Source organism: Trachypithecus francoisi, unplaced genomic scaffold, assembly GCF_009764315.1.
Source record: "Trachypithecus francoisi isolate TF-2019V2 unplaced genomic scaffold, Tfra_2.0 Lachesis_group12, whole genome shotgun sequence".
NCBI classification, from domain to species: domain Eukaryota; kingdom Metazoa; phylum Chordata; class Mammalia; order Primates; family Cercopithecidae; genus Trachypithecus; species Trachypithecus francoisi.
This window is the reverse complement of record NW_022681457.1, coordinates 78,645,469-78,671,303: the sequence shown is the minus strand read 5'-3', so window position 1 is coordinate 78,671,303 and position 25,835 is coordinate 78,645,469. Positions and strand designations below refer to the sequence as shown.

General features: G+C 43.1%; 1 protein-coding gene across 2 annotated transcripts in view; it reads right to left on the bottom strand.

The window, feature by feature from the left end:
* IPP (intracisternal A particle-promoted polypeptide) overlaps window positions 1–24,796 on the bottom strand; it is a 43,200-nt gene extending 18,404 nt beyond the window's left edge. Inside the window, exons 1-7 of one of the 2 annotated variants that reach the window (XM_033226593.1) lie at window positions 24,585–24,795; window positions 23,799–23,979; window positions 19,573–19,915; window positions 13,976–14,407; window positions 12,387–12,542; window positions 10,069–10,236; window positions 1,620–1,757 (exon numbers count right to left, since the gene is read on the bottom strand). In XM_033226593.1, the coding sequence (XP_033082484.1) occupies window positions 1,620–1,757; window positions 10,069–10,236; window positions 12,387–12,542; window positions 13,976–14,407; window positions 19,573–19,864 (1,186 nt within the window). In that variant the 5' untranslated portion in view covers window positions 19,865–19,915; window positions 23,799–23,979; window positions 24,585–24,795. Of the gene's footprint in view, window positions 1–1,619; window positions 1,758–10,068; window positions 10,237–12,386; window positions 12,543–13,975; window positions 14,408–19,572; window positions 19,916–23,798; window positions 23,980–24,584 lie in introns of both variants that reach the window. The other variant, XM_033226592.1, reaches the window with a different exon arrangement.
* Window positions 24,797–25,835: the final 1,039 nt, after the last annotated feature.

Here is a 25,835-nt window from a genome sequence, read left to right as displayed (position 1 = left end):
CTCCTGACTTCGTGATCCACCCGCCTCAGCCTCCCAAAGTGCTGGGATTACAGGCGTGAACCACCGCGCCCGGCCAACACTCTCCAATTCTTAAAGTTTAAAATATTATTTCCCACAATTAACTGAAAAATGCAGATACTTATGGAGGTAATAAAATATAATAGATTAAATTAACCTTAAGGTAACTGATATTTTTTGCACAATAGGTTTGGATGAGGGGAAGACACTGAGTTACAGTGAATTGAAGGAGTCACAAGGAGAAAATAGGGGAGGCTGAAAGCTATGTCAACTTATAACTTTCCCTAGGAACAACCTTGATTGTAACATTTGTTACACAGATATTCAAAGTAGAATAGCTCATAATCATTCACTACATCTACAAGAATAAAAATAATATAGTACAGAACTTCCTTGTGATATATTTAATTTTTTGGCATCTGTTTTCTTATATTAAACATAATTAGGCCACTATGCAGAGTGCTAAAAAAAGTTATACACTTAATTAAAATAATGAGATTTAACTACTCAGCTAAAGTACTGCACTGGATGTCTCATCTATATTTTATCTCCAGTAATACAATTTTAAGAATAAGAACAGCATACAGTAGCTCCAGAGATACCTGCAGAAGAATGTGTATGACTAGCAGTTTGGTCAGCCAGCCAACTGGGCACCCCCTCCAACCCCTCCAACCCCTGACCCCTATCTATACCTTCCCCTAAGACCTTGCTCAGCCTCCAGAGTATACAGACTAAAGCCAGTTGGTTTTTTTTTTTTTTTTTTGAGACAGAGTCTTGCTCTGTCACCCAGGCTGGAGTGCAGTGGCCGGATCTCAGCTCACTGCAAGCTCCGCCTCCCGGGTTCACGCCATTCTCCTGCCTCAGCCTCCTGAGTAGCTGGGACTATAGGCGCCCGTCACCTCGCCCGGCTAGTTTTTTGTATGTTTTTAGTAGAGACGGGGTTTCACCATGTTAGCCAGGATGGTCTCGATCTCCTGACCTCGTGATCCGCCTGTCTCGGCCTCCCAAAGTGCTGGGATTACAGGCTTGAGCCACCGCGCCCGGCCGCCAGTTGGTTTTTAAAAAAAGAATGTAAAGAGCTGAAAAGAGGAAAAGAACATCTCTGAAGTCATCAGAACCCAATAATTTAAATAATATTAGCTATCTTTACAAACATTTCATATTCTCACTTCTTTGTGGAATCTAAAAATCAAAACAATTGAACTCATGGAGACAGAGAGCAGAAGGATGGTTACTAGAGGCTGGGAAGGGTAGTGTAGTGGGGGTTGGGAGGGAGGAGGTGGGCATGGTTAATGAATACGGAAAAAAAAAAGGAAGAATGAATAAGACCTAGTATTTGATAGTGCAATAGGGTGACTATAGTCAATAATAATTTAATTGTACATTTAAAAATAACTAGAAGAGTATAACTGGATTGTTTATAACACAAAGGATAAATACTTGAGGAGATGGATATCCCATTTTACGTGATGTGATTATTACACATTATGTGCCTATATCTCATGTGCCCCATAAATATATATACCTATTACATATCCACAAAAATTAAAAATAAATACATAAATAATATTAGCTATCTTTAAACTGAACAGCATAATTACCCAAAGCATAGATAGCCCCATAACACACACACACGCCTAAGCCACAGCGAGGATGATTCATCGAAGCTACAGTTGTCCACTGTTTAGTAACTGGATCATAGCATTCAGTACAATCAAAAATCATTGAATCCTTTTCACCTGAGTTAAATAAAAGAGACATATTAGAAAGTTTAGCAATGCTAATAGACTAGCACCATAATACAATATTCAGTAGTATTCCCTATTGCCAAAAATTCAACCACTATGTCTGATTTTATACTATTCATTAACTTTCATTTGCCTGTCAAGCATTATTTTGAATCTGGAACACTGTCATTTATTAAAGCCCACTTATGAAATAGGCACAATTTTCCTATTATCTATTTCTATCACTCAAACAATCCATGTAATGTTTTAGGATGCCATTTGCATTTTAACACTTCTATATTTTTTTTCACATAGTAGTTTGGGTGGCTGGCCCTAGTACAATTTGAGTTTTAATGTAATCCTTTTCTAACAACAAACAGAAAATGAATTTTTTTTTTTTTTTTTTTTTTTTTGAGATGGAGTCTCGCTCTGTTGCCCAGGCTGGAGTGCAGTGGTGTAATCTCGGCTCACTGCAAGCTCCACCTCCTGGGTTCACACCATTCTCCTGCTCAGCCTCCCGAGTAGCTGGGACTACAGGTGCCCGCCACCTCACCTGGCTAATTTTTTGTATTTTTAGTAGAGACAGGGTTTCACCGTGTTAGCCAGGATGGTCTCCATCTCTTGACCTTGTGATCCACCTGCCTCGGCCTCCCAAAGTGCTAGGATTACAGGCATGAGCCACTGCACCCAGCCTAAAAATGAAAAAGTTTTAAAAAGATACCCAAATTTTCTTTTTTTTGATATTTATTTATTTATTTACTTTTAGAGACAGAGTCTGGCTAGAGTGCAGTGGCACAATCATCGCTCACTGAAGCTTTGAACTCCTGGACTCAAGTGATCCTCCTGCCTCAGCCTCCCAAGTAGCTAGAACTATAAGCATGTGCCACCATGTCCAGCTAATTTAGAATTTTTAAATAAGATATTTAGGAGTCAATCTAACCAAAGATTATGCAAGGCCTCTATGTATAACATTTATAAATTTTACTTAAAGTTTTAAATTATGGAACATCTAAATAAATGAAGAGATGAATAATGTTCATGAATTATAAGAGTCAATGTATCATGAAGATTTTCCTATTTAAAAAAAGAGTCAATGTAAAGATGATAGTTATCCCCATATTGATTTATAGATTTAATGTATTCCCAATCAAAAAAATCCATTTTTTAACAGATCTGACAAACTGATTCTAAAATTTTTTTTTTTTTTTTGAGACGGAGTCTCGCTCTGCCCTCCAGGCTGGAGTGCAGTGGCCGGATCTCAGCTCACTGCAAGCTCCACCTCCCGGGTTCACGCCATTCTCCTGCCTCAGCCTCCCGAGTAGCTGGGACTACAGGCGCCCGCCACCTCGCCCGGCTAGTTTTTTGTATTTTTAGTAGAGACGGGGTTTCACCATGTTAGCCAGGATGGTCTCGATCTCCTGACCTCGTGATCCGCCCGTCTCGGCCTCCCAAAGTGCTGGGATTACAGGCTTGAGCCACCGCGCCTGGCCTGATTCTAAAATTTATATGGAAGTACAAAGAGCCTAGAAGAGCCACGCATTCTCAGAAAAGAATAAGAAGAAACAGTCCCATCATATATCAAGACATATAACAAAGCCATAGTAATTTTAAAAGGGATAGACAGAGACTAATGAAACAGAAAAGAAATTCTAGGAACAGAGACATACATATATGATTGCTTGATAGAAGACAGAGTTAGCACTACAGAGCAGTGGGGAAACAACAATCTTTCATGCTAGGATAATGGATTATACATCGGAAGGAAAATGAAACTAATGCCTTACTGCATATTATCCATAAAAACTAAATTCCAGGTAGATTACTGACATAAATGTGAATGGAAAAACTATAAAACTGTATAAAACAATGAAGGTATAGGTCCTTATGATGTTGGAGTAGGGAAAGATGTCTTAAATAAGATGCAAGAATATTAACCATACAGGGAAAAAAATAAGAGATTTGACTACACTAAAATTAAAAATATCTGTTCATCAAAGGATCCCATAAAGAGAGTAAAAGATGAAGCAGCAGAGTAGGAGAAGATATTTATAGCACATATGACTTTATGAGGGCCTAGAATCCTGAATATAAACAAAATTCCTATTGTACAGAAAACAGTTAACATAGCAGGCCTAAAAATGCCTGTCCTTAGAAAGGCCTATTTGGGGGCCAGGCACGATGGCTCACGCCTGTAATCCCAGAACTTTGGGAGGCTGAGGTGGGCGGATCACAAGGTCAGGAGATCGAGACCATCCTGGCTAACACTGTGAAACCCCATCTCTACCAAAAATACAAAAAATTAGCCAGGCATAGTGGCGGGCGCCTGTAGTCCCAGCTACTCGGGAGGCTGAGGCAGGAGAATGGCGTGAACCCTGGAGGTGGAGCTTGCAGTGAGCGGAGACAGCGCCACCACACTCCAGCCTGGGCGACAGAGCGAGACTCCGTCTCAAAAAAAAAAAAAGAAAAGAAAAGAAAGGCCTACTTGGAAGGTTGATCCTTTGCTGGAATCTGGGAATATGGCTGGTTGACAGTTCCCTCCACTGATACAAAATTTTCCCAAAATGGTAAGAGTGGCTTACTGTGCTTGAACTGTACAAACAATGTGATTTATGCTGAATATACGCTTTCCTTTTGAGGGTCTGGGATTTTGGTATGTGCTAGGAAGAAAGAGGTTATGTGATCAGCTGCCTGCAAAAACCTTGGGCACTATGTCTCTAATGAGCTTCCCTGGTAGACAATACTTCCCACATGTTGTCACTACTAATTGCTGAGGAATTAAGCATGTCATGTGTGACTGTACTGAGTGAGGACTCTGGAAAGCTGTCAACTGGTTCTTTCCAAACTTCATCACATGTGCCTTTTCTTTTTGCTGATTTTGTTTTGTACATTTCACTATAATAAATCTTAGCTGTGGATACAATTACATGCTAAATCTTGTAAGTCCTTTTAGCAAATCACTAAACCTGAGAGTGGTCTTGGGAACCCTGATGCACCTACAAATCAACAAAATAGACAATTTTTTAAATGAACTAAAGATCTAAAAAGTTACTTCTTGAAAGAAGAAATCTGGCTGGGCGCGGTGCCTCACGCCTGTAATCCCAGCACTTTGGGAGGCCAAGGTGGGTAGATCATGAGGTCAGGAGTTCTAGACCAGCCTGACCAGCCTGACCAACATGGTGAAACCCCGTCTCTACTAAAAATAGAAAAATTAGCCGGGCATGTTGGTGCGCTTCTGTAATCCTAGCTACTCAGGAGGCTGAGGCAGGAGAATCACTTGAACTTGAAAGGCAGAGGTTGCAGTGAGCGGAGATCGCACCACTGCACTACAGCCTGGCGACAGAACGAGACTCTGTCTCAAAACAAAAACAAAAACAAAAACAAACAAACAACAACAAAATTGGCCAGGCATGGTGGTCTATGCTTGTAATCCCAACTACTTGGGAGGCTGAGGCAGGAGAATCACTTGAACCCGGGAGGTGGAGGTTGCTGTGTGCCACTGCCCTCTAGCCTGGGTGACAGAGTGAGACTCCATTTCAAAAAATAAAAATAAAAATAAAAGGGCCAGGTGTGGTGGCTCACCCTGTAATCCCAGCACTTTGGGAGGCCAAGGCAGGCAGATCACCTGAGTTCAGGAGTTCGAGACCAGCCTGGCCAACATGGTGAAACCCGATCTCTACTAAAAATACAAAAATTAGCTGGGCATGGTGGTGCATGCCTGTAATCCGAGCTACTCGGGAGGCTGAGACATCACTTGAATCCAGGAGGCAGAGGTTGCAGTGAGTCGACAACGCACCACTGCACTCCAGCCTGGGCAACAGAGTGAGATTCCATCTCAAAAAATAAATAAATAGGCCGGGCGCAGTGGCTCACGCCTGTAATCCCAGCACTTTGGGAGGCCGAGGCAGGCGGATCACGAGGTCAGGAGATCAAGACCATCCTGGCTAACATGGTGAAATTCTGTCTCTACCAAAAATACAAAAAAAATTAGCCAGGCTTGGTGGCGGGTACCTGTAGTCCCAGCTACTCAGGAGGCTGAGGCAGGAGAATTATGTGAACCTGGGAGGCGGAGCTTGCAGTGAGCCGAGATCACGCCACTACACTCCAGCCTGGGCGCTCCATCTCAAATAAATAAATAAATAAAATAAAGTGTTTTACATAAGTAAAAAGCAAAAAAAGAAAAAGTTAATAACAATATGTATCTCAAAAAGTTAAATACAGAATTCCAGGCACAGTGGCTCACACCTGTAATCTCAGCACTTTGGGAGGCCGAGGCAGGTGGATCACAAGGTCAGGAGATCGAGACCATCCTGACTAACACAGTGAAACCCCGTCTACTAAAAATACAAAAATAATTAGCTGGGTGTGGTGGTGGGCACCTGTAGTCCCAGCTACTTGGGAGGCTAAGGCAGGAGAATGGCGTGAACCCAGGAGGTGGAGGTTGCAGTGAGCCGAGATTGCACCACTGCATTCCAGCCTGGGCGACAGAGCGAGACTCCGTCTCAAAAAAAAAAAGAAAGTTAAATACAGAGTTACCATATAACCTAACAATTCTACTCCTAAGTATATACCCAAAATAAATCAAACTTATATCTACACAAAAACTTTTATTTGAATATTAAGTGGAAACAATGTAAATGTCCATCAACTACAGAATGAATAAACAAACAAAATACTATTATTTCGACACGATGAAGTATTATTCAGCCACAAAAAGAAATACTGATAGGTGTTATGACATGCTAACTGAAAAAAGTCAGACACAATATTATATGATTCCATTTATATGAAATGTCCAGAATAGGCAAGACCATAAAGACATAAAGTAGATGAGCGGTTACTAGGGTTTAGGAGGAGAGATGGGGAGTGACTGCTGACAGGTATAGTGTTTCTTTCTGGGGTGATGAAATGTTCTGGAATGAGATAGTGGCGAGGAATGTACAACTTTGTGACTATGCTAAAAACCACAAACTATATTCTCTAAATTTTGGTATGTGAATTATATCTTAATTTTTAAAACCCAACATTTAGAATATGAACCCAGATATGTATGTATCGGGAAGAAATTAAACCAAAATGTTAACTGTGATTATTCTGGGTGGTATGATTATGGCATAAAGAATTTAAATTTTCTTTTTCATATGCTTCTGTTTTAGCAAAATTTTCTACAACAAACATAACTTTTATAATTTTCAAAGTATTCAAAATTTATATATTAAGGAATATCTTTTTTCTTTTCTTTTTTTTTTTTTTTGAGACGGAGTCTCACCTTGTTGCCCAGGCTGGAGTGCAGTGGCCGGATCTCAGCTCACTGCAAGCTCCGCCTCCCAGGTTAACGCCATTCTCCTGCCTCAGCCTCCTGAGTAGCTGGGACTACAGGCGCCCGCAACAACGCCCTGCTAGTTTTTTGTGTTTTTTGGTAGAGACGGGGTTTCACCGTGTTAGCCAGGATGGTCTCAATCTCCTGACCTCGTGATCCGCCCGTCTCGGCCTCCCAAAGTGCTGGGATTACAGGCTTGAGCCACCAAGGAATATCTTTTTTTTTTTTTTTTTTTTTTTTTTGAGACGGAGTCTTGCTCTGTCGCCCGGGCTGGAGTGCAGTGGCCGGATCTCAGCTCACTGCAAGCTCCGCCTCCCGGGTTCCCGCCATTCTCCTGCCTTCCTGCCTCAGCCTCCCAAGTAGCTGGGACTACAGGCGCCAGCCACCTCGCCCGGCTAGCTTTTTGTATTTTTCAGTAGAGACGGGGTTTCACCGTGTTAGCCAGGATGGTCTCAAACTCCTGACCTCGTGATCCGCCCGTCTCGGCCTCCCAAAGTGCTGGGATTACAGGCTTGAGCCACCGCGCCCGGCCGGAATATCTTAAGATAGCAATGTTGACCGTATTAATAGCTAGCGAAGTCACAGCAGTTTTGAAGAGCCACTGTAAGCACTTCTGTGGTATCACGGGAGGGAATACATACATATGCAAGTGTCACACATGGACCTCTGACCCTAGGTTAAACAGAAGAGTTCAAGTGATAAACCTATGCATAACTGACAAAAGACACATACAAGGAATTATTAAAGTTGTAGTCAAAGACTATATAGAATTGTGCTCTTTATGCAGACAAGAAGTTATTGCTTAAAATTCTAATTTATTTGATGGAATTTTCTGATGCACATGTCATTTCTTGATTTAATAAATAGTTCTGAGTTATATACCCTCCAAAGTAAAGACAAAAATAAAATAGCTCCTATATCGCCATAATTTAAATTGACAGTACCATAATGAGAAAATATTTATAAAATTTTTGGGTGGGAATGGCTCACCAAACCTGGCCCAATGAAAAATAAATAAATAAAAATAAAAATAAAATAATTATAATTTTTTTTTATATACAGGCTGGGTGTCATGGCTCACATCCATAATCCCAGCACTTTAAAGTGGGAGGCTGAGGCAGGGGAATCACTTGAGCTCTGGAGTTCAAGACCAGCCTGGGCAACATAGTGAGACCCCATCTCTAAAAAAAAAAAAAAAGGCCGGGCGCGGTGGCTCAAGCCTGTAATCCCAGCACTTTGGGAGGCCGAGACGGGCGGATCACGAGGTCAGGAGATCGAGACCATCCTGGCGAACACGGTGAAACCCCGTCTCTACTAAAAATACAAAAAACTAGCCGGGCGAGGTGGCGGGCGCCTGTAGTCCCAGCTACTCCGGAGGCTGAGGCAGGAGAATGGCGGGAACCCGGGAGGCGGAGCTTGCAGTGAGCTGAGATCCGGCCACTGCACTCCAGCCTGGGCGACAGAGCGAGACTCCGCCTCAAAAAAAAAAAAAAAAAAAAATTGGCCAGGTGTAGTGGCTCATGCCTGTAATCCCAACACTTTGAGAGGCCAAGGCGGATGGATTACCTGAGGTCGGGAGTTTGACACTAGCCTGACCAACATGAAGAAACCCTGTCTCTACTAAAAATACAAAATTAGCCGGGCTTGGTGGTGCATGCCTGTAATTCCAGCTACAGAGGAGGCTGAGGCAGGAGAATTGCTTGAACCTGGGAGGCAGAGGTTGTGGTGAGCCGAGATCACGCCATTGCACTCCAGCCTGGGCAACAAGAGCAAAACTCCATCTCAAATAAATAAATAAATATTTAATGAGCCATACATGGTGATGTATGCCTATAGTCCCAGTTACTTTATTATTTAATAATTCATAAAAGTAGTTTTACAAAACACCAGGATTTCGAAAAGAAATATATCCTACTATCTTGTTGACTTGGTTTTTATGTACCCAGTATCCATACTGCTTGGTTTATTAAAAATGAATCATAATGTAGCTTTCAGAATTTAAAAAAATTCTATCATAAATATTGATCTAAATTTTGATGCCACTTTTTTTTTTTTTTTTTTGAGACGGAGTTTCGCTCTTGTTGCCCAGGCTGGGGTGCAATGGCACCATCTCGGCTCACTGCATGCAACCTCCGCCTCCCGAGTTCAAATGATTCTCCTGCCTCAGCCTCCTAAGTACCTGGGATTACCGGCACCCACCACCATGCCCAGCTAATTTTTTTGTATTTTTAGTAGGGACAGGGTTTCACCATGTTGGCCAGGCTGGTCTTGAACTCCTGACCTTAGGTGATCTGCCTGTCTTGGCCTCCCAAAGTGCTGGGATTACAGGCGTGAGCCACTACGCCAGGCAGGTGCCATATTCTATAAACAACTTTTCTTTTCTTTTTTGAGAGAAGGTCTTGCTCTGTCACCCAGGCTGGAGTACAGTGGCATGATCATGGCTCACTGCAACCACTGCCTCCCGGGCTCAAGTAATCTTCCCACATCATCCTGCCAAGTAGCTGGGACTACAGAAATGTGCCACACATCTGGCTCATTTTTAATTTTTTTTAGAGATAAAGTCTCAATATATTGCCCAGGCTGATCTCAGACTCCTGGGCTCAAGTGATCCTCCTGGCTTGGCTTCCAAAAGTGCTGGGATTACAGGTATGAGCCACCACACCCCACCACCACTTTTCATTAAAACCAAACCTAAGTATTCTGGCTTGTGATAAATCACAGTATTCATCCAATATGAAATATTCACCATCTTGCCCTTCCCCTTCCCCTTTCCCTTTCCCCTTTCACCTTTCCCCTTCCTCCTTCCCCCTTCTCCCTTCCCTCCCTCCCTCCCTCTCTCCCTCCCTCCCTGCCTTCCTTCCTTTCATCCTTCCTTCCATCCTTTCTGTAAATACTTATTGAGGACAATTAGATATATGTATACCACATAGCAACATATAAATCATAAAGCATATTAGAATATAGCCAACAAGACTAATAAAGAAAATAAGACATTTTTATTATTACCTCCAATAGCGTAGACCATCCCTCCCAGAACTGTTACTCCCAGCCCACTTCGAGCCTGATGAAGTGAAGACACAGTGGTCCAGTACTGGCTAAAGGTGTCAAAACGTTCCACACAGCTGAGGGCTCTGCTATCACTCCAACGACCCCCCTGCAAGCGAGTATATCCACCTAAACAAAAGAAGAAAAAGGAGTACATAGCAAATCCCTTACTATTAAATAGAAAACTGGTAGTAATGAAAATCTAGTGTTCTACAGCTAAACATTTAGTATAACTATTATATAACAAGAAATAAATGGTTTAGAGCTTACTTTCTCCCTCTATATATAATGTAATATTCTTAAATTTGCCAATTCCTGAAAGATTGTGGCTTAAATATTAAGACGGTTAGCCTCAGTGTTTTACCACTTAGTCTTGGTTATAAATAGAATATTATATGAAATATAAATCTCGGCACTGCTTAAGTTAAGTTAGGAAAGGTTCATTATAACATTATAACTTTCATTAGTGTCTTTTTCAATTAAAAATAGTGAGTTGAAAGCTCTGTGTGTGTGTATGTGTGTGTGTGTGTTTGAGGCAGGGTTTCACTCTGTCACCCAGGCTGGAGTGCAGTGATGTGATCACAGCTTACTGCAGCCTCAATCCTTCCCCATCAACCTCCTGATGAAATCCTTGTTTTGACTATACATCCAATCAGCAAAAAAATTTTAAGAAGCACCCAAAAGCATTATACTTAAATATTAATACATATATGTAATTGTAATTATATATGTGTAAATTATAAATTATCTCATACATCAGGTACTTAAAAACTATATTACATATACAGATCTTCACTATATATAAGTATCAATGTTATATATTATATGTATTTTAAATGCCAATAAAGTTTAATGCTTTTTTTTTTCTTTTTTTGAGCCAGTGTCTTGTTCGGTTGCCCAGGATGGAGTGCAGGGTACAATCTCTGCTCACTGCAACCTCTGCCTCCTGGGCTCAAGTGATCCTCCCACTTCAGCTTCCCAAGTAGCTGGGACTACAGGCACACACCACCATACCAGGGTAATTTCTGTATTTTTGTGTAAAGACAAGGTTTCATCATGTTGCGTAGGCTGGTCTTGAACTTCTGGCCTCACACAATCCTCCCACCTCAGCCTTCCAAAGTGCTGGGATTACAGGCCATGAGCCACGACACCCAGATTTAAGTTAATGCTTTTTGAAATAAAAATGAAAAGAAGTTGTAATATGTGGCCGGGCACGGTGGCTCATGCCTGTAATCCCAGCACTTCGAGAGGCCAAGGCAGGCAGATCACGAGGTCAGGAGTTCAAGACCAGCCTGGCCAATATGGTGAAACCCTGTCTCTACTTAAAAATATATATATATATACAAAAATTAGCTGCGCATGGTGGCGCATGCCTGTAGTCCCAGCTACTCAGGAGGCTGAGGCAGGAGAATCGCTTGAACCCAGGAGGCGGAGGTTGCAGTGATCCGAGATCATGCCACTGCACTTCAGCGTGGGTGAGAGAGTGAGGCTCCACCTCAAAAAAAAAAAAAAAGAAGAAGAAGTTGTAGTATGTTCCGCTGATATTCCTATGGATCATCCTTTATAACCACACTTTGGAGATATTGATTCCTATCACTCCTAATGACTAAGATACTGTGAATAGTTTAAAAACGTGAGATTTATTTTCTTTATTTTTCACAAGAATTCAAATTTTTAACTTTTAAAGCAGTACTTCTTTAGTCACTTATTTGATAACTGGATAATCTACAAACTCAAAGGTTTAGATCACAGAATAACAGATATCAAATGAATAGCTATTTCTTTTTAGACATATTTATCATAATACATAAATGCAGTTTATAAATCTGTAGCCTGTATGTGAAATTTAATATGCCTCTTCAATACACCCACATATTCTAACATGTATAGTAAAAACAACAATATATTAAAAAGTTTTGATCTGGAACACAAATATAATTTCTATTACTACTTTTTTTTTTTTTTTTTGAGGCGGAGTCTCGCTCTGTCGCCCAGACTGGAGTGCAGTGGCTGGATCTCAGCTCACTGCAAGCTCCGCCTCCCGGGTTCACGCCATTCTCCTGACTCAGCCTCCCGAGTAGCTGGGACTACAGGCGCCTGCCACCTCACCCGGCTAGTTTTTTGTATTTTTAGTAGAGACGGGGTTTCACCATGTTAGCCAGGATGGTCTCGATCTCCTGACCTCGTGATCCACCCGTCTCGGCCTCCCAAAGTGCTGGGATTACAGGCTTGAGCCACCGCGCCCGGCCAATTTCTATTACTTTTTAAAGGGCTCTCACCTACTGCATACAGGTACTTTCTTGCTTTCTTCCGAGGTCGAACCTTAGATGTCTGCAGAAAACTACAAAACTTGTTCTCTTTAGGAGATTTGCATACTTCACAGTACTCTTTCAGAAGTGTTTGCAATGCAACACGAAGATTAAAATCGGATACTCCTAAAGCAATATTTAAAAAGACAATGTTTTAAACAATTTTTAAGTAACATTGGAAAAACACATTTCTATAAAGATAAGACACCTTTAACAATCATTAAATAAAAAATCATCATCAAACAATGGTGTTTGTTTCCTGCAATACCAAATATTGGTACTATTTTAAGGAAAGCATTTTCTTCACTAATGAAAAACAAAAAAGGTTGCTGTTAAAAAATATGCTTCATATATAAGCAGAACAGCAACTAAAAAATATATATGCTTCACAGTATCCCCCCATGTATAAGAATTTCCAGGCTGGATGCGGTGGCTCACACCTGTAATCCCAGTACTTTGGCTAAGTCGGGTGGATCACTTGAGCCTGGCCAGCATGGTGAATGAAAACCTTGCTGCTACAAAAAATACAAAAATTAGCCAGGTGTGGTGGCATGTGCCTATAGTTCCAGCTACTCAGGAGGTTCATGTGGGAGTACCACTTGAGCTCAGGAGGCAGAGTTTGCAGTGAGGCAGGATTGCACCACTGCACTCCATCCTGGATGACAGGGTGAGACCTGTCTCAAAAATAGACAGGAAATAGCTGGACAGCAGTGGCACAATCCTGGCTCACTGTAGCCTTGACCTCCTGGGCTCAGGTGATCCTCCCACCTCAGCCTTCCAGGTAGCAGGGACTACAAGTGCATGCCACCATGCCGGGCTAATTTTTTGCCTTTTTTTTTTGTAGAGACAGAGTTTCACCATGTTGTCCAGGCTGGTCTTGAATTCCTGGGCTAAAGCGATTTGCCTGCCTTGGCCTCCTAAAGTGCTAGAATTACAGGCATGAACCACTGCACCCGGCCTAAAGTAATTTTTAGAAATAAATTTAAACATCGTTTTTCTAACATAAAGATACAAACTATTTTATACTATGGTAAAACATATTTTCAGAATTAAGTTTAGAATCTAAAGATGATTCAAAGGCTACTCAGAAGCTCTAATAGTATATCAACACCAATTTTATAATGAAGGGACTTATAGGATTCATTGAGTTTTTTTATTTTTAATGTATGCATTTTCTCCAAGTATTAGGTTTTGCTTAATTTTTCAGAGTAGCAAGAGGAAATCTTACACTGAAATAACTGGTTCTGTCAACAGCAGTTGTTATGTTAGTCGCTCTGTCAGTAATTTTTATCTATAACACTAATCTGCCTTAGTAATCAATCTCAAGAAAGATTTTGATAAAAATAGGTAGAAATATTAAAATACTACTGCCCACCCACAAAACACAAAAGTTGTATGTTACATAATCATTCAATACATTTTTAAAAAGAAAAAAAAAAAGAGTAATCATTCAATAAATGTCTGTTACTGAACCAAAAAATGAAAACACTCTCCCACATTTCAGAGAACACATCACTGGATAATTAATCAACTAATTTGATATATAGCAAAAAAATTACCTTCTATATACTTTAAAAGTCTCTGAGGTGGTAATAAAGGGAATCGAATTGGGTCTAGCACTTCTACCACATGTTTTCTTCTTTTTCCCAAATCTTTCAGAATCCATTGCATTGCAGCTAAGAAGACCTGGTATTCATCCTCAATGCTAAGCTCTTCACTTCGCAAAATTTTGATCAGCTGATCTTTTGTAAGTGCCAGGAACTCTTCTCCACTATGAACCTCTAAGAAATGGACATGAATGTAGTTTTCTGAGAATTCCAAGAGATCATGGCAGGCAATTTGCTCAGAGAACTGAAAGATTCCAATGCAGTTCAGTGGATCAATTTGTCCTTTCAGAAATTCACAGCAAAGATGAACAACTTCAGTCAACTGTAGCATGTCTGCTGCAACAATCAACTCCTGGACATTATTCACACCTATGTTCACAATACCTAGAGAAGTAGGAAGACAAAATGGCCAATAAAGTAAAAACATACATTGGCTTACCATATTCAAAAAGTATTACACTTGATTTCACTGATGCTTGCAGAGTAGACAGACGCTTAAAAAGGCAATCAAGGATTTGTGTAAAGAGCACAAAACTTAAACGATAACGATACCTAACACATTTATGAAAAACTTACAATGAACCAGGTACAGCATTAATTGCTTTATATGTTAATTTAACCCTTATTATACTCCCATGTGGTAGATATTATTTTTCTTATTTTCATATTAAGGAAACAGAATCAAAGTTTAAGTAACTTGTCCACAAGTTGTAAGGTAAAGCAAGTTGCAAGGTAGGGGTTGACATCAAAGTCTATGCTTTTGCCATAAAAAAGAAGGAAATCATGTGCTTTACAGCAACACACATGGAGCTGGAAGCCATGATTCTAAGCAAATTAACACAAGAACAGAAAACCAAGTATCATATGTTCTCACTTATAAATGGGAGCTCAACATTGCATACACATGGACACCAAGAAGGCATGGATACACATTGGGGTTTACTTGAGAGTGGAGGGTAGGAGGAGGGTAAGGATTGAAAAACTATGTATCAGGTATTATACTGATTATCTGGGGGACAAAATTATCTACATACCAAGCCCCCAAGACACGTAATTTACCCATGCAACAAACCCACACATGTACCTCTTGAACCTAAAAGTTGGAAAGAAAAAAAATCAAACAACAGCAATAACAACAAATAAAGTCTATGCTTTTAACATAAGGTTATATGCATGTAACAAACATTTACTGAGGCCAGGAGGTTGAGACCAGCCTGACCAACATGGCGAAACCTCGTCTCTGCTAAAAATACAAAAATTAGCCGGTTGTGGTGGTGCGCACTTGTAATCCTGGCTACTTGGGAGGCTGAGGCAGGAGAATCACTTGAACCTGGGAGGTGTTGGTTGTAATGGGCCAAGAGTGCACCACTGTACTCCATCCTGGTCGACATAGTGAGACTCTGTCTCGAAAAAAAATAAAAAAATTTAAAAAAGAAAGTGAAGCCCTTGGAAAAGAAAGTGGTATACATAGTTTGAGTATTTAATAGTTTCTCTTGGCCGGGCGCGGTGGCCCAAGCCTGTAATCCCAGCACTTTGGGAGGCCGAGACGGGCGGATCACGAGGTCAGGAGATCAAGACCATCCTGACTAACACGGTGAAACCCCGTCTCTACTAAAAAACACAAAAAACTAGCCGGGCGAGGTGGCGGGCGCCTGTAGTCCCAGCTACTCGGGAGGCTGAGTCAGGAGAATGGCGTAAACACGGGAGGCGGAGCTTGCAGTGAGCTGAGATCCGGCCACTGCACTCCAGCCTGGGCCACAGAGTGAGACTCCGTCTCAAAAAAAAAAAATAAAATAAAAAAAAATAATAATAGTTTCTCTTATGTTATAGATTCTTGGTTATTCCTAATATTAAAAACTAACATTGTGCTGGGTGTGGTGGCTCACGCCTGTAATCCCAGCACTTTGGGAGGCTGAGGTGGGTGGATTGCTTGAGCCCAGGAGTTTAAGATCAACCTGGGCAACGTGGTGAAACTCTGTCTCTACAAAAAAATACAGAAAATTAGCCGATCATGGTGGTGAGTGTCTGTAGTACCAGCTACTCGGGAGGCTGAGGTGAGAGGCTCACCTGAGCATGGGAGGCAGAGGTTGCAGTGGGCCAAGATTGCGCCACTGCACTCCAGCCTGGACAACAGGACGACACTCTCTCTCAAAACAAACACAAACAAAAAATGAACATTGTATGGCATTTAGAGACCTTGTCTTACTCTCCCCAGTGCTGGATCAGGTGATCCACCCACCTCAGCCTCCCAAAGTGCTGGGATTACAGGCGTGAGCAACCACACCCAACCTTTTTTGTTCGTTTGTTTGTTTTTTGAGACAAGATCTTGCTCTGTTGCCCAGGCTGGAGTGCAGTGGCATGGTCTCTGTTCACTGCAACCTCTGCCTTCTAGGTTCAATCAATGCTCCTGGCTCAGCCTCCTGAGTAGCTGGGACTACAGGTGCGCACCACTAAGCCCAGCACGACTCCGCCTCAAAAAAAAAAATTAGCCAGGTGTGGCAGCGTGTGCACCTGTAGTTTCAGCTACTAGAAAGGCTGAAGTGGGAGGACTGCTTGAGCCTAGGAGTTTGAGACCAGTCTGGGCAACATAGCCAGACATAATTTCTACAAAAAAAAAATTTTTTTAATTACCCTGGCATGATGGTGTGTGTTGTGGTCCTACAGGTACTCAGGAGGCTGAGGTGAGAGGATAGCTTGATGAGCTCAGGAGGCGAAGGCTGCAATGATCTTGCCACTACATTCCAGTGTAGGTGACAAAGCAAGACTCTGTCTCACAAAATAAAAAATAAAAGAGGCTGGGCACAGTGGCTCTCGCCTGTAATCCCAGCACTTTAGGAGGCTGAGGTGGGCGGATCACTTGAGGTCAGGAGATCGAGATCAGCCTGGCCAACGTGGTGAAAACCCATCTCTACTAAAAAAAAAAAATACAAAAATTAACTGGGCATGTTAGTGCAAGCCTATAATCCCAGCTACTTGGGAGGCTGAAGCAGGAGAATAGCTTGAAACTGGGAGGCAGAGGTTGCAATGAGCCAAGATTGTGCCACTGTACTCCAACCTGGGCGACAAAGTGAAACTCCGTCATATACACACACACACACACACACACAAAAAGAGTAATATATATTCACTGTGGAAAAAGAACTTTAAGACAGAAAAACTAAAATGAAAAACGTATTTTTCCATACACAGACAGACATTGTGTTAACACTGTAGTGTCTCCTCATATATATTTTCTTTCTTTTTTTTTTTTGAGACAGAGTCTTGTCCTGTTGCCCAGACTGGAGTGCAGTAGCATGATCATCACTCATTGAAGCCTCAGCATCCTAGGCTCAAGTGATCATCCTACCTCAGCCTTTCAAATCTTTTTTCTATGCATATTTGTTGCATATCATATAAGACTATACATCGTTTTGGTGTGCCTTCTCTTTCTTTCCCCCTCCCCTACTCCCCTCCTCATCATCCCAGTTGTTTTATTTATTTAGAGATGGGGTCTCACTCTGTCTCCCAGTCCAGGGTATAGCAGCTTGATCATAGCTCACTACAGCCTCAAACTCCTGGATCCTCCCACATCAGCCTCCCGTTAGCTGGGACTAAAGGCACAAGCGACCACACCCAGCTAATTAAAAAAAAAAAAAATTTTGGCTGAGCGCAGTGGCTCACGCCTGTAATCCCAGTACTTTGGGAGGCCGAGGCAGGTGGATCACAAGGTCAAGAGATCGAGACCATCCTGGCCAACATGATGAAACCCGGTCTCTACTAAAAATGTAAAAATTAGCTGGGTGTGGTGGCGCATGCCTGTAGTCCCAGCTAGTCAGGAGGCTGAGGCAGGAGAATTGCTTGAACCTGGGAGGCAGAGGTTGCAGTGAGCCGAGATCACGCCACTATACTCCAGCCTGGCGATAGAGCGAGACTCTGTCTCAAAAAAAAAAAAAAAATTTTTTTAGCCTGGGTAACATAGTGAGACCCTGTCTCTACAAAAAAATTTGTTTTACATTAGTCAGGCATGGTGGCACATACCTGTAGTCACAGCTATGCAGGATGGTGAGATGGTAGCACTGCTTTAGCCCAGAAGATCAAGACTGCATTGAGGTGTGAGTGCACGACTGCACTCCAGCCAGGACAACAGAGAGAGACCCTGTCTCAAACAAAATTTTTTTTTAAGAAATGGGGTCTTGCTATGTTGTCCTGCCTATTCATGAACTCCTGGCCTCAAGCAGTCCTCTTACAATAGCCTCCTGAAGTGCTGGGATTACAGGCATGAACCACTGTGCTCTTGTGTACATTCTCTTTTTTTTTTTTTTTGAGACGCAGTCTCGCTCTGTCGCCCAGGCTGGAGTGCAGTGGCGGGATCTCAGCTCACTGCAAGCTCCGCCTCCCAGGTTCACGCCATTCTCCTGCCTCAGCCTCCAAAGTAGCTGGGACTACAGGCGCCCGCCAACTCGCCCGGCTAGTTTTTTGTATTTTTTAGTAGAGACGGGGTTTCACCATGTTAGCCAGGATGGTCTCGATCTCCTGACCTCGTGATCCGCCCGTCTCGGCCTCCCAAAGTGCTGGGATTACAGGCTTGAGCCACTGCATCCGGCCTAGTACATTCTCTAATGTTATTAAAACTCCTCAAAAACATTTAAGAAATAGTTTTGAGTAAAATAACATATGCTGATTATAAACACTTTGTGGAAAAAAATTACCTAATGTTATAACATATAAAATTACCTAATATAATAACAAATTACCAAAATGTTATCAAACATTCTGGTCACTTTCTCATGTGTAAATACACATAAGTTTTTTGGGTTTTGTTTAAAACAAAATAGGGGTTTACTTATATTCTGATTTTTAAAATTTTATATATGATAAACATTCCTCCATAATAGTATACATATATTTTAAGATTTGTTAGATCTCATTTGTGAGATCTATATATGTATCATAATTTATTTAGCCATAAAACTTACTGAGACAAGAGTTTATTCAATTACATACTGCTATAAATAAAGTCACAGGCCAGGTGCGGTGGCTCGCGCCTATAATCCCAGCACTTTGGGAGGCCAAGGTGGGCAGATCACGAGGTCAGGAGATCGAGACAATCCTGGCTAGCACGGTGAAACCCCGTCTCTACCAAAAATTAAAAAAAAAAAAAAATTAGCCAGGCGTAGTGGCATGCGTCTGTGTCCCCGCTACTCGGGAGGCTTAGGCAGGAGAATCACTTGAACCTGGGAGGCAGAGGTTGCAGTGAGCCAAGACTGCCCCACTGCACTCCAACCTGGGTGACAGAGAGAGACCCCATCTCGAAAAAATAATCAAATAATAATAATAATGTTACAATAAAATCCTGGTTTGTAAATATGTGCCTGCATCACTAATTAATTGCTTCAGATTCCTAGAAAAGGAGTACCGGGTCAAAAGATACGAAATTTTCAGTCATGTAATAACATGTTGCTAAATTACCTTCTAGAGTAATTAAAAAGTTAGATCAATTTATTTTTCCACATTAGTGCATGAGTGATTGAATCATTCTTCAGTCAAAGCAACAGGCTCATGTAACATACCTGTGTAAATGAAATCTAGAAGTATCTGAAAGATTCCTGCTTCAATTCCTAGAATTGGTACAACATCTTTTGAGGACTCTTTCATTCCTCCAGTGAACAAAGCTGCGAAGTAAGGACTGCTGGCAGCCAAAACCAGCCGATGAGCTTTAAAAGTTTCCTTTCCAACTTGCAGCTGCACATCACAGAAATGCTGTCCATTTCTCATCTTATTGATTTGGGCCAAGATGAGCTGGGCATGTTTATCTGATGAAAAAGGACTATCAGCAGCCTTGGGACAGCCCTCATTAGCCATGATGACGATACATTAATTAAAAAGGACTGTTGTCCATAATCTGTTACTACCCTGAAAAACAAAATACAAAGAGATCAAGCAACAATTTTTTTTAACATGCTTTCTATTCACACATAAGAAACATTCTCTATACTTAAAATCTACTTAAGGACATAAACATAAAACAAATAAGGACTAAAGTGTGTTATTATTAATATTTCTAATATGGTTTCAGAGAACGAGGTAAGTAGGGAGGCTAAAATAATTGGAGAATGCTTCACACAAGAAATGGGACCTGCACTAGAAGAGGATAAAGAGTTAATATTAAGGTAATGAGGAGAGGACACTTCTTGATGTAGTAAAAAAAATAATAATAAAGCACAAAGAAGAAAGTTAACAAAGCATACATCACAGACAACAGGAACTTTCAAAAACCAGTTGTGATCAGCCTAACTGCTTAAAATCCTTCAACGTATACACTTCCTGTAGCACACAAAGCCCTTCGGAATTCTTGTCGTAATTCAAGACTGTTCAAATATAACTTCCTCCAGGAACCTTTCCCCGTTCCTCCTCTGGAACTGTGGAAATATGGTCCCAAACTCACCTAAGTTTGTTGTTCACCCTAAGCTTATTGGTTTTACATTCTATAGCACAGGTCTACCTTACCAAATACCCTACCACCCTACTCCTAGTGCATGCGTGCGCCTGCGCACGTGCACACACACACACACACACACACACACACACACACACTCTGAAAGCTCCTTGAAAGACAGCCCTTTAAGTGCAGGTACTATCTTTCATAGCTATAGCACCAGTATATAACATATGTTAGGTTTCCAATGTTTGTGAAATGAATGAGAACAAGAAGAAATAACAATAGCTTAGGTTGGATTTTTTTTTTTTTAACTTTTAGCTTCTCCACATATTATGTCAATGGTAATTCTCACAATAATTAAGAGGTGAGAAGAAAAGATAATCTTATCTAAAATGAGAGAAAGGGAAATTGAAGCTGAAAGTTTCCTCAAGGACACAATATTAGTATGACAGTCTCAGTATCTGAATCCAGGCCTTCTTACTCTAAATCCAGGACTATTCCACCATATCATTTCACAGGAATTATTAGGCCACTGCACCCTTCCTAAATTACTTTTTAAATAAAGAAACTTGGCTCAAGCCTGTAATCCCAGCACTTTGGGAGGCTGAGACGGGCGGATCACGAGGTCAGGAGATCGAGACCATCCTGGCTAATATGATGAAACCCCGTCTCTACTAAAAAATACAAAAAACTAGCCAGGTGAGGTGGTGGGCGCCTGTAGTCCCAGCTACTCGGGAGGCTGAGGCAGGAGAATGGTGTGAACCCAGGAGGCGGAGCTTGCAGTGAGCTGAGATCCGGCCACTGCACTCCAGCCTGGGCGACAGAGCAAGACGCCAACTCAAAACAAACAAAAAAAAACTGCTGGGCACAGTGGCTTGCACCTGTAATCCCAGCACATTGAGATGCCGAAGCATGGGGATCACTTGAATCCAGGAGTTCGAGACCAACCTGGGCAACATGACAAAATCCCGTCTCTGCTAAAAATTTAAAAATTAGCCAGGCGTGGTGGAGCAGGGTTATAATCCCAGCTACTTGGTAGGCTGAGGCATAAGAATCGCCTGAGCCCAGGAGATAGAGGTTACAGTGAGCTGAGATCCACCCTTCAGCCTGGGTGACAGAGCAAGACTCTGTCTCAAAATAAATAAATAAATAAACAAACCATGAGATCCTGTAATATAACATATGGAATAGCACAAGGAAATTTAAGATGACTAAGATTTTGTAATTTAGGTATCAATAGGTAATAAGACTTATAGTGTGTGCTGATGTTAGAAAAAAATGGTTACATTTATAGCATTTAAACGTATCAAAGTCAAAATAACAAGGCTGATTATCATGACTTTCTAGGAATTAACTTATTGAGAAATTTGATTGAGAGGTTCAAAAGTAGCTGCTAAAGCTTCATATCACCATCTACAGAATATCAACATATTACATATAACTAGCATATAAAAGCAAGCAGTGTTTGAGGTGATGAATATGCTAATTACCCTGATTTGATCATTACACATTATATACATGTATCAAAATATCACATTTTACCCCATAAATGTAAATATAAAACAATCATTATGTGTCAATTTAAAAAATATTTTTGGGGACAGGGTCTCACTCTGTCACCCAAATTGGAGGGAAAAATAAATTTTTTAAAGAGGGCGAGGGCCGGGTGCGGTGGTTGGGCTGGGCCTGTAATCCCAGCACTTTGGGAGGCCGAGGCGGGTGGATCACGAGGTCAGGAGATCGAGACCATCCTGGCTAACACGGTGAAACCCTGTCTCTATTAAAAATACAAAAATTAGCCAGGTGCGATGGCAGGTGCCTGTAGTCCCAGCTACTCAGGAGGCTGAGGCAGGAGAATCGCTTGAACACAGGTGGCAGAGGTTGCAGTGAGCCGAAATGGTGCCACTGCACTCCAGCCTGGGTGACAGAGCGAGACTCTGTCTCTGTCTCAAAAAAAAAAGGGGGGGGGGGAAGGGGCTGGGCACAGTGGCTCATACCTGTAAGCCCAGATCTTTAGGAGGCTGAGGCAGGCGGATCGCTTCAGTCCAGGAGTTTGAGACCAGCCCAGGCAACATGGCTAAACCCTGTCTCTACTAAAAATACAAAAAAAAAATTAGCCAGGCATGATAGCACAGGCCTGTAGTCCCAGCTACTTAGGGGGAGGCTGAGGTGGGAGGACCACCTGAGCCAGGGAAGTTGAGGCTGCAGTGAGCTGAGATGGCGGCACTGCACTCTAGCCTGGATGACCGAGCAAGACCCTGTCTCAAAAAAAAAAAAAGCGGTGGCTCATGCCTTTAATCCCAGAACTTTGGAAGGCTGAGGCGGATGGATCACCAGAGGTCAGGCACTCAAGACAAGCCTGGCCAACACGGGGACCCCATCTCTACTAAAAAATGCAAAAAATTACTCAGGCATGGTGGTGGGCGCCTGTAATCCCAGTGACTCGGGAGGCTTAGGCAGGAGAATAGCTTGAACCTGGGAGGCAGATGTTGCAGTGAATGGAGATCCAGCCATTGTACTCTAGCCTGGGCAACAGAGAGACTCTGTCTCAAAAACAAAAAAAAGGGGGCGGGGGTGGGGTGGGGGAGGAGAGAGCATGTATTTGGCCCTACACAGAAATGTGACCTGGAAACATTATCAACATGACATGACTGTCAGGCCTTTTCTGTTTTACATTTCTCTCTGTCAGCACATTTTGAACCCCTAGTGGTTTAAATACAAGGTACTTCCTCTGTCCCTTCAAGGCATCAAGCACAGCCACTGAGCTAAAATGCTGTCTCCTGCTACAAGAAAGAGTTGACAGGCCGGGCGCGGTGGCTCAAGCCTGTAATCCCAGCACTTTGGGAGGCCGAGACGGGCGGATCACGAGGTCAGGAGATCGAGACCATCCTGGCTAATACGGTGAAACCCTGTCTCTACTTAAAAATACAAAAACTAGCCGGGCGACGAGGCGGGCGCCTGTAGTCCCAGCTACTCGGGAGGCTGAGGCAGGAGAATGGCATAAACCCGGGAGGCGGAGCTTGCAGTGAGCTGAGATCCGGCCACTGCACTCCAGCCTGGGTGGCAGAGCAAGACTCCGTCTCAAAAAAAAAAAAAAAAAAAGAAAGAGTTGACTGAATATCCATTCGGGTGGCAAACAATAGAAATACTAGTCTGTTACCATGCTTCTCAGTAACTGCTGATACTATCCCACTGTCAGTGGAGTAGGAATGTCATCCCAAAAGGTGGCATGTGGAGTGACCATATTTCCAAAGGAAAAGAGCGCAATTCTGTAACATTGCATAGGGATATAAGGGACATGCCTGATGTGCCCCAAATCTGAAAAGCAGATTATTGGCTGGGCAAGGCGGCACATACCTGTAATCCCAGCACTTTCGGATGCCCTGGCGGGAGGATCGCTTGAGTCCTGGAGTTCAAGACCAGCCTGGGGAACATAGTGAGGCCTCCCCCAAAAAATTTTTAAACATTAGCTGTGTGTGATGGGGCACGCCTGTACTTCCGGCTACTCAGGAGGCTGAGGTTAGAGGATCGCTAGAGCCTGAGAATTCGAGGCTGCAGTTAGTTGTGATCTCACCACTGCACTCCAGCCTAGGCGACCGGGCGAGACTGTCTCAAAAATACTAGGAAACGGTAGAATTGCCCAGAGGAACTAAAGCGGGACCTATGTTTGCTAGCTTTGAATTCACTGCTGAGAACATGAGGAAACTGCTTCAACAAAGGGGTGTCAGAAAGAACCCCCGGAACAAGCGTCAAAACGTGGTTCTTTGTGCTTGAGTTGGGGGCCCAACCTACAGAGCTAGTCCTAAACTGCTGCTACACTAAAAGCTAATAATCGTTCCTGCGCTACCTAAAGGTCAGGGAAGGGATCTCAGACAAACGAAGCGACAACAGAGGGACTGGGGACACAGCCTCAGGATTCCCCAGTTGGGGCGGGGGAGGCAGGACCGGTCCGGACAAGAAGGTCTGGAGAGGGCGACACTTAGACTGTCGGAGGAAGGCCTGCGGCGGCCAGAGGAAAGGCAAGGAAATACACATTTCTAGAGGTTTCTCTCTCTAGTCCTCTGGGGTCCGGAAAGCCGGAGAGAGTATAACAGGAAGTTCCCAACCCCGTCAGAGACACGCCCGGACGCAGTATCTCCTTACCCGCCGCTTCCCCTTCCCTCCGACGCCCGCTCAGGCCCTGCGCGCGCAATCGGGACCAGCCCCGGCCGGAAAGGGCGGGGGAAACCTGGCGGGGGTGACGAGGCGGGAGTGAGTGGGCCGTGCAGTGCCCCCACGACGGGAGGCGAAGCCGGGCCGGGTGGAGGGACTTCTGACGTTTTGCGGCCCCTGGGTTTTCACTGCGCGTGCGCGAGGTTCTTCCGCTAGCCGGTGACTGTGCAGCGGCGGCCTCTCAGTGTCCACTGCTGGGGCCCAGGGCTTGCGCTTGCTTCCCCGCAGACCAACGGCCTGGCTGCAAGCCTCTGCTCCTGCCTGCTGGGGCCGGCTGGCTCGTCCTTTCCATTCCGCTTGCACTCTTGATTCTTGTGGTGTCCCGGGAAGGCCGCGGATCTCAGTGTTAAGGAGAGACGCGCCGAACACCTGGCACGGTGCTTCTCTACTGTTTTCTCGAATCGTTTTCTGAGTCTGCATGACTGAGCCTGGCACTGAAGGGATGCTTATTTTGGGGAAGGAAGAACTCAAAGTCCAGTTTTTTTCACTGTTGACCCTCGTGTCACATTAGTGGCTTTCGAACTATTTTGATCCCAGCCTACGGTGAACAAAAATATTTTACATCAAACCCAATATATACTTGTGATTATATATATAGAAGTATATATCTAACACAAAATTTGATTTTTTTTTTTAATTTTTGTTTTTCGAGAGGGAGTTTTCGCTCTTGTTGCCCAGGCTGGAATGAATGCAATGGCCCCATCTCGGCTACCCGCAACCTCTGTCTCTTGGGTTCAAGCGATTCTCCTGCCTCAGCCTCCTAAGTAGCTGGGATTGCAGGCATGCGCCACTGTGCCTGGCTAATTTTGTATTTTTAGTAGAGACAGGGTTTCTCCATGTTGGTAAGGCTGGTCTCAAACTCCCGACCTCAGATGATCCGCCCGCCTTGGCCTCCCAACGTGTATTTCTTTCTCTTTTTATGAGACAGGGCCTGGCTCTGTCGCCGAGGCTGGAGTGCAGTAGTGCCATCTCGGCTCACTCTAGCCTCCACTTCCTGGGCTCTGGCAATCCTCCCACCCCAGCCTCCTGAGTAGCTGGGACTACAGGCCTGTGCCACCACCCCCAGGCTAATTTTTTGTATTTTTAGTAGAGACAAGATTTCGCCATGTTGACCAGGCTGGCCTCCAACTCCTGGGCTCGAGTGATCTGCCAGCCTTAGCCCCCAAAAGTGTTGGGAGGTGT